This window comes from Gadus chalcogrammus, chromosome 15 (assembly GCF_026213295.1).
Source record: "Gadus chalcogrammus isolate NIFS_2021 chromosome 15, NIFS_Gcha_1.0, whole genome shotgun sequence".
Taxonomy (NCBI): Eukaryota; Metazoa; Chordata; class Actinopteri; order Gadiformes; family Gadidae; genus Gadus; species Gadus chalcogrammus.
In genome coordinates, this window is record NC_079426.1 from 7,036,045 (window position 1) to 7,045,120 (window position 9,076).

At 47.1% G+C, this 9,076-nt stretch overlaps 2 protein-coding genes across 2 annotated transcripts in view; one reads left to right on the forward strand and one right to left on the reverse strand.

Moving 5' to 3' along the window:
* Positions 1-6,387, forward strand: part of si:ch211-217g15.3 (uncharacterized protein LOC368914 homolog) — a 20,298-nt gene extending 13,911 nt beyond the window's left edge. Inside the window, exons 2-5 of the mRNA XM_056610129.1 lie at positions 4,272-4,338; positions 4,428-4,494; positions 4,605-4,633; positions 5,291-6,387. Of these exons, the coding sequence (XP_056466104.1) occupies positions 4,331-4,338; positions 4,428-4,494; positions 4,605-4,633; positions 5,291-6,074 (888 nt within the window). The 5' untranslated portion in view covers positions 4,272-4,330 and the 3' untranslated portion in view covers positions 6,075-6,387. The remainder of the gene's footprint in view (positions 1-4,271; positions 4,339-4,427; positions 4,495-4,604; positions 4,634-5,290) is intronic.
* A 172-nt stretch (positions 6,388-6,559) lies between these two features.
* On the reverse strand, positions 6,560-8,177 carry LOC130405137 (fucose mutarotase-like). The gene is made up of 6 exons (XM_056610128.1): positions 8,005-8,177; positions 7,737-7,805; positions 7,545-7,615; positions 7,336-7,437; positions 7,061-7,134; positions 6,560-6,798 (listed from the first exon to the last, which is right to left on the reverse strand). Exons 1-6 carry the CDS (start codon positions 8,084-8,086, stop codon positions 6,729-6,731), a joined length of 468 nt encoding a protein of 155 aa, XP_056466103.1. The 5' UTR covers positions 8,087-8,177; the 3' UTR covers positions 6,560-6,728.
* Between the last annotated feature and the right edge of the window lie 899 nt (positions 8,178-9,076).

A 9,076-nucleotide genomic window follows, 5' to 3' on the forward strand; every position in this document is an offset into this window, starting at 1 on the left:
GAATTACCGTAGTGATGATAAAAGAAGGTGCCTCAGAGTTGTCTGTAGACACGGCATATAGTTTAGAAGTGTATTGAGCAGGGACAAATACGTTGACCATTGTTTCATATAAAATAGATGTCATGCATACAGGTTTCTAGTTAAGACTCATTTGAAACCATGTCACTGGTTAGGCCTTTACTAAAAGTGACGCACCAAGTAAGGATTTTTTATTTTGTTATTTTATTACTGATTCAAGTCGAGCTTAAGCCAGTTAATAAAGGGGTTTAAACCAGGTGAGAGCTGAAGCTGAGTAAATAAGCATGTCTCTTTGTGGCAGCAGCTTTTACTGGTGACAAATGGAGCACTTTCTGAGCACATGTGGTGACGCGTGTGAATCACCAGAGATGACCGTTACAATCTACAACAGTTCTCCTCCATCTCTCGGTCTGGGATCGGTCTGATGGATGATGATTCAATTGAGAATTAAAAAGACAAAATAGATTGTTGTCTCTGACCATAAGTAGACTAATGAAAAGGGTCATGGGTTATCATGTCTTTATTTGGACGAGACATAATCTGAGTCACAACCAACTTTCGACCAGATGGAGCGGGTGTGTGTTTCTGTGTGTGTGTGTGTGTGTGTGTGTGTGTGTGTGTGTGTGTGTGTGTGTGTGTGTGTGTGTGTGTGTGTGTGTGTGTGTGTCACAAAGAGCCATATGTGTGTGTGTGTGTGTGTGTGTGTGTGTGTGTGTGTGTGTGTGTGTGTGTGTGTGTGTGTGTGTGTGTGTGTGTGTGTGTGTGTGTGTGTGTGTGTGTGTCTGTGTCTGTGTTTGTGTGTCTGTGTGTGCGTGCATGCGTGCGTGTGTGCGTGCATGCATGCGTGTGTGTGTGTCTGTGTGTATGTTTGTGTGTGTAGGCACAGTTGTTTGAAACAGACGCAGATGAACAACGAAGGACATGAGTGCGTGTGTGCGCGTGTGCGCTCGTGTGTACGCGTTTGCGTGCGCGTGTGGGGCGTGGGTGGGGGTGTCTCACTATTTCAGCGGCAAACGTAAAAAGACTCTTTATGTGGCTGTTGATATCCCAGCAGACTATCATCAGGACATCCAACGGCATCACCTCCAGCCCGGCTGGGAGGTCCCAACGAGAACCCAACCAACAGGCTTCAGAGCACTGAAGAGCTGCTACTGTCTTTGAGGGCCGCCGGAGAGATGCCCATTAAAGTAATTGTAGATCATTGAGTTAATCTTAGTTATTTAGAGAGAGAAGAGGAGAAAAAGACCTTACTTCCCCAAATGTTGGGAGTGTGAGTGTGTGTGTGTGTGTGTGTGTGTGTGTGTGTGTGTGTGTGTGTGTGTGTGTGTGTGTGTGTGTGTGTGTGTGTGTGTGTGTGTGTGTGTGGGTTGTGGGGTGTCGCGGAAGACAGTAAAGACAGACTTGTGTTTAGCCTCAAATCCTGCCTTCATTTAAGAGCATCTTTATGGGATTTACTGTGGTGTGTGGCACTGCAGTGTGTGTGTGTGTGTGTGTGTGTGTGTGTGTGTGTGTGTGTGTGTGTGTGTGTGTGTGTGTGTGTGTGTGTGTGTGTGTGTGTGTGTGTGCGTGAGTGTGCCTGGTGTTTGTGTTTGACAGGGCGGTGTAATGGGGCGAATGACATCTTAACAATGATGAAGGTGTGATTGCTGAGTGATGATCTCGGTGTGTTTACCTGAGACGCTCTGAGGATCATCTCTGTTCGGAGCAGTCACCTCGCCCCAAGGACAGGACGTGGACACCCTTTGGAACCTGGCTGGGCCACAGAACCCTTCAGTTGTCTCTGTCTTGAACCAGATTTGGTATAAAAGTCCCTCAAGTCATGCAGAGATAAACATTTTGCTTGGTGATTGGCGGTGGGCCGGTTCTTACAGAATATACATTTGTAGTTGAACTTCTGCCAGTAGGACCACATCCTTTACTGTGCATGTGTGTAGAGACTGTACATACACAAGGCAGATCAACACACACGCAAACACGACAGCACGCACGCTCACACATACATTGTCACACACACACACACACACGTGCACACACACACACACACACACACACACACACACACACACACACACACACACACACACACACACACACACACATACACACACACACACACACACATACACACACACGAGCGACCACATGACCACAGTGTTAAATGCCTTTAAACCATGTGAAGCCCAGAGCATCACGTTGATATGGCTTGAATAGGGACTTTAGTCAAATGTTCATTCTGGTGGTTTCCCCTCATATAAGTCAAATTGCTGCAAGCTGCTCCTTCTGGAGTGAGTTCTCTCTTAGATTTCCACATTAACGGGCATAAATCACAACTTAATGCTGCATTTATATATTTACAGACAGGCAATTTATTCTTGGCTCACTGCGTTTGTGTTATAGCATGTAATCAATGTGTGTGCACGGCGTGCGTGTCCGTGTGCGTGTGTGTGTGTGTGTCTCCATTTGGAATTCTGGTGTGCGTCCAAAGAGAACTACTTGCTGACATTCTCTTCTCTTTATACCGTTCTGCACCTCGGCTTACTTGCGTATAAGCACACACGTTGACGCACACACACGCGCGCGCACACACGCCAATGGATCGTGTGTCGCAATTGTTAACACAATTACTAAATCTCCCTTTATAAGGTTAACTCATGTTGGCCTCTCGGCATCAAGCGACCCTGGTCCAGTGGGTTTGATCTCTGTGTGTTTGTATAGCAGTCTCAGGCCTCTGGTTCCGTGGTGGAAAGCACCTTATTTACATTAAGGGCATTTTGCAGATGCTTTTATCCAAAGCGACTTACAATAAGTACATTTGTCAGAAGAAGGATGAACAACAATATATCGCTGTCAGTACAGTAAGGATGTTCATAGAACCAAGTGTCAACCACATGCGGTAGGTTAACCCATTCCCCGTAGGCTACACAACAAAGACAGCTCGGAGAAGATGCCACACAAAGGACTATTTCTAAGTGCAAGGATGTACAACATACAATAAGTGTGTACATTAAGTGCCAGGACGTACAACATACAATAAGTGTGTACAATAAGTGTCAAGACGTACAACATACAATAAGTGTGTAAGAGGGGTGGGGGGCAGGGGGGGGTTACTCATGCTAGCTTCATGCTAACATGAGTCAAACCGCTTTCCTTGATGTGGCGATAACGGGCTAGCACGTTGCTACCGCTAGGTCCCAGTATGGTTATACTGTCAATAAGCGGTGGATTGTATTATATTTCTCTCCCCGTTGCTGCGTGGGTTCTTGATACTCGGGGCCAGCAGGAGTCACAGCCAGGGTCTGACCTGGGCCACGGGGCGGGTCTAGACCCAGGCCGGAGTGGGACCATATGGATCTGATAGAGATAACAGATACAGCAGACTCACTGGAGCCATCTCCTGACCCAGACAGTGTGTGAACTGGAGCTGGTGTGCGTGTGTGTGTGTGTGCGTGCGTGCATGCGTGTGTGTGTGTGTGTGCGTGTGTGTGTGTGCGTGCGTGTGTGTGCGTGCGTGTGTGCGTGGGCTCGTGTATATGTGTGTGCGCGGGCTCCTGTATGTGTGCGTCCGTGTGTGCGTAAGTGCGTGTGTGTGTTTACTACCTAAACTACTCCTTACTTGTCAGCTGAACATTATAAAGCCTTAAGACACTAGTTTCGCTGAATTTAAAATTCAGTGAAAAAATGGGCATATGAAATAAACGTCTGTTTTTTATCGGAAGAGAAAGACCCTAACAGTTGTTTTATCCGACAGTGGTCCACATTGGAACACCATAGGTCATATAGGTCATGGACATTAAGATCCCATGTTATATAGTTGAACTGATTGCTGGAATATGAATATATAATCATCTTTATTGGCAATTACTACTGTAGACCATAGCTGGACTACATGATAAAGGTTGATTGTAAAAGCTATTTATTAACTATCTGCTTGTAAACATACTTAAGACTTATGCATCATTAAGCCCAAGCCAATTATCATGAATCATAAAACTAATTTAACGGCTACTTGAGTGACAGTATTGGGCCATTGAACCATATTTGGAGACGCCTATCATCATAGTCACTATCACAAGATTGGTCATTTTACATTTGTAATCTTTATTTTAGCGAATAACCAATCACATGGTTCTAATGTCAGGCCACAGTGCCAACCAGAGACTTCCTGAGCGGCCTGATCACCACATCCAGGGTACAACGTTCAGGGGAACATATGATTTATTACCAGACCTTTGCTCTGTTGTTTCCCATCGCAGGTGAATCCAGCGTTTGGCTTGGTCATTGTTCAGTTCCACCAACGACTAAAGGCTACAACATGTTCGGGTAAGGATCTCTGCCAGTGACTTTTCATCATTAAAATGGAGATCCACCAGCATTATCAAAACACAAGGATTTGTTGTGTTTCTTTGCAGGACTTCCCTGATCGTATGTTTCTCTCTGCTGCTGCATGGAGTAGCAGCAAAGCCGTATAAACCCTTGGTATGTACCGATCACAGGTAGAGCCAAAGGCGTGTCATTTTTCTGTCAGAAACAGTCAACCTAACGGGATAATGACTACTAAGAGTAATGCTATTTCTCTCATTTCGCAGAATGGACTATCAATCCAAGACACAATCATGTAAGTCAAAAAAAAATTACACTCATTATGGTGAGCCGAACTACACATTTGGGCAACAAATATCAATTAATTAGTTTAATTGATTGAATACTTGAAGAATCGTGTTTATGAGGGAAGTACATGACTCTTCCCCTAATGATAAGAAACATGTATGAGACCTAATCCACCCTATATCAAAACACTCAAACCGCAAGGTACAAGTGTGAAGTCTTCAGTCTTATAGCTGAATTTGTTTCATTTATTGAATCCTTGAGGGGTTTATGAGTGAAGCACATGACCTTTCACCTAATGAAAAGAAACGTACGAGACCTAGCCCACCCTTTAACACAAAGACTCAAACGGTACAAGTGTGAAGTCGTTAGTAAATGGACTGCATTTCTCCAGCGCTTTTCTAACCAGTGGTCACTCAAAGGGCTTTACAATATTGCCTAACATTCACCCATTCATGCACATTCACACACCGCCGGCGGTGTCGGAAACACAAGGCGACAGCCAGCTCGTCGGGAGCAGTTATGGTGATGCGTCTTCCTCAGGGACACATCGACACTTGCTAGATCGATCTAGCAACCTTCTGTTACCAGCCAACCCGCTCTACCTCCCGAGCTACATGCCGCCCCGTAGCCTTATACCTGCCACTGCTGGGCCTTTATCCTCCAGGGCCGTGGAGCAGCACTGGGACCTCCAGGTGGCGCCCCCGGAGAGCCTGGACATGACCAGCTACGACATCGACCCCAGCATGAAGATCTGGAAGAGGGTGGACCAATCGGGACCCGACGGAGAGTACCAGATGGCTGAAGGGGACCAGGCTGAGCTCCACCACCCCTCCTTGGTGGAGGTGGTCCCCCTGGACCAGGCTGAGCTCCACCACCCCTCCATGGTGGAGGTGCTCCCCCTGGACCAGGCTGAGCTCCACCACCCCTCCATGGTGGAGGCGGTCCCCCTGGACCTGGCTGAGCTCCACCCCCCCTCCATGGTAGAGGAGCTCCCCATGAACCAGGCTGAGATCTACCCCCCCTCCATGGTGGAGGCGGTCCCTGTGAACCAGGACGTCTCCGACCCCGACGTGCTGGACACGGTCGAGTGGGACGTCCCGGGTCAAGACGAAGAGGAAGAGCAGTATGAAGCCATGCGAGCATACCTCGCCCCGCTCTCCGGAGACATCGCAGGGCGCCGCCTGGACCCCGCGGACCGCTGGACGCCGGTGGACGTGATGACAGGAAGTGACGTCATGAGTCCACCGGGCGCCCGGCTGCACGCTGAGCCAGAGGAGGACTTCGACGACCTCTACCACGCCGACCAGCCCGAGGTCGTAGAGGTGGAGGTCCAGCCCCCGGCAGGAAGTGACATCAGGGAGCAGACAGGGGTCCGCTTGCACCTGGAGCCAGAGGAGGACCTGGACGACCTGTACCACCAGGACCAGATCGTACCGGAGGAACAGTAACCGGGGCTCACCCGGGACCCGCACGTCGACCGCCGTGTGGCGGACGAGGATGATCTGTGAAGACCAGTGATGTGATTGGCTGATTGTTATGTGATGTCATCAGCGGCCACTCCCAACTGCACCTGATTTATCCGGCGTCACGTTCCGGTTGACGATTCCTTCAGTTTGACAATCATCTGCGACAATAAAGACCTTTTAAATTGCGCCCTTGTTTACGTGTGTGTTGTCATCAAGTGCAGATTGTGTTCATGGGATCATTTATTTGCCAGAATAAACAATTTAAAACATTGCAAATGACAAGTAACCAGGGATAATGGTTACATGTCACATGTCATTTGTAATGTTTTCTATTTTATACACATATTTGACTGCTCTAAGACAGTTTACAATATTCATCATAAACAATGAGAGATCAGCCAATTAGGTCTGTGATTAATAAAACGATCATATACCAACTGAGAAATATGCATATTTGTATTTACAAAAAAAGATTCTGTCATACAAGTCAAATTGCATCTTCCCTTTATTATAAAGATATAAATACACAATTACAGACAAAAAAACCAACAACGAATCATTCTTCCTCAGACCAACAAAGAAAGGGACGACCAGCTGTGCGCCGCCGCCGGAGCGATCATCTCGTACGCTTCTCGTTCACTGCGTCAGTTGGTCGGCCGGGATGATGCCCTTCTTCAAGATCAGGTTACCGTAGATAGACGTCTCACTGGAGGGACAGAACAGAGCCAGCGGTGTTGAGAACGACCATAAACAGGGCTTTAAAACACTACCTATGTTACAGTATAGCTAGTATAAGTAACATTTCATCCAGAGATATTATTATTTATTGTAGCTATTCAATCAACTGCAGAAGATTGTATTGTACTTGTTGGGTGAAGCTTATGAGTAAAATATCATTTTTAATACCTTTTGTAGACAGTGTAACACAAAATGCAACCACTTAGTATATAAATGAATACAATCCTTACCCGGTTGCAACAACAGCAAACGCTTTCTTAGCGCGCTCATAGAAGGCGAATCTTTCAACTTGTTCAAAGGATTTCTAAATTCAGACAACAAGCAACAGGTAGTAACTCAAAAATCAACCAACGAATAGTTCTGTACAGGAATACCTGACAAATACCCTTCTTGTATTGTAATGTGTGTTACAGAGTTGATTCTTAACATATTTTTCCTCTGACATGGTGACTTCATCAAAGGAGAGTTTTATCACCCATCGGTAGAGACTCTGGGGCTGTCTTACCTGCATCTGCAAAGCCTGATTCACAAGATGGCTATAACGTCTCCATACAGGGACTTCCAGACCGCTCCTAACGTCTGCCTCAACCAGGGCCATCACTGCAGCCTGTACAGTCATGGAGGAAACGGGTGTATAGTATAGAAACGGGTGTTACTGCTTAATGCTGAAACAACGACCGGTATTCATGTCATGATAACAATGTACTGGCCTACCGGAGAGGAAACATAAGTATCGAGAGGAAAGAGTTTCAAAATGGCTTCTAAAAGAAGAGGGATTCCCAGACCTATAATAAAATAGTAAAAATAATAAAGAGGCAAGTCAGTTTCCTTACATTTATTTTACTAAACCTCCCGCAATAGTTAGCAAGACACACTCCCGTTTGGTTTAATAAGAAATGCGCGTACCGTCAGCCCTTATCTCCTTTGGACCGTGACCGCACACAGAAGACACAGGGAAGTTGACATCGGCCAGAACTGAAAACAAAGTTCAACCACACAACCGCAAACCAAACAAAATCAAAGAGACGTCATGTCTCCCCCTGCCATCATGTTATCATGTTGTCTCTGACTGCAGCGTGAGGGGTAGGGATGTCTGTCAGGTAGGTGATGTCGGTCAGGTAGGTTATGTCGTGGATCACAGAGGAAAGTACGTGCAAGAACCATGCAGGCCTACCCAGTTCATCCCCGTGGCCCATCTTAGCGAGAGCGTAGAGCAGCTCTGGAGACAGCACCGCGGGAATCCCTTTCAGAACCATCGGGACAGCCGCGGTGGAGAGAGGAAGAGGTTCAAAACAGAAGATCACGGACTCAGAGCTGATTGGTCGGTTTTGGGGAAAGGGCTGTCGTGATGAACCAGGAAGTGGGGAGCTGACGGCGAGTTCTTATTATTATTATCAAATAATTAATACGATGAATTAATTGACGGAACAATGGCTTAAGTAGGCCTGATTATTGTATAGGTTACACATTTGTCCATTTAGGATTAGTTTGATAATAGGTCTACTCAAATTATACTTGATCTACCCCCCCACCATGGTAAAGGAGGTCTACTCAAATTATACTTGGTTAAGCATTGGCCAATGTGATAGCCTGATTAAATATAACGTGCTATATTTTCATCAATACAAAAAAATATTTTCTTTACAATTTCCTTTTTATATTTTGCTGGGACTCGAGTCGGTCCGAACCTCGGACTCGTGTTGTTCTAGCAGACACCCGTGCGTGTGATTCTGGTGATGCCAGTGCACGATGGGACATCATGAAAGTGAGTCCCTTGCTTGATCCGGGGCCGACACAATGAATATGCAGGAATCCCTGCTCCACTAGGGCACGCTGGTGTTTCTGCAGCATGTAAGCTTGCTTGAGTGCTAAAGCCTATATGTATGCTGAACGTGTTTAATCCGGGTGTGTCTCTAAATTTACACCCTAACCCGGCAAGGGGTCAGAGGTTGTATGGCACGTGAGAATGTGGAGCATCAGATGTCCTTTGAGGGGCCCTCTCTGTCTCCTGGTCCTAGGGGCCCGTTCTGTCTCCTGGTCCGAGGGGCCCTCTCTGTCTCCTGGTCCGAGGGGCCCTCTCTGTCTCCTGGTCCGAGGGGCCCACTCTGTCTCCTGGTCCGAGGGGCCCGTTCTGTCTCCTGGTCCGAGGGGCCCGCTCTGTCTCCTGGTCCGAGGGGCCCGTTCTGTCTCCTGGTCCGAGGGGCCCGTTCTGTCTCCCGGTCTGAGTTGAAGAGCAGAAGGAGTCC

Coding starts and splice junctions, on each gene's coding strand:
- LOC130405137 (XM_056610128.1), bottom strand. CDS start 8,086: ATGGTTCTGAAAGGGATTCCCGCGGTGCTGTCTCCAGAGCTGCTCTAC. Junction 7,616..7,736: donor AAAGGAGATAAGGGCTGACG/GTACGCGCATTT, acceptor ATTTTATTATAG/GTCTGGGAATCCCTCTTCTT. Junction 7,438..7,544: donor ATACTTATGTTTCCTCTCCG/GTAGGCCAGTAC, acceptor ATGACTGTACAG/GCTGCAGTGATGGCCCTGGT.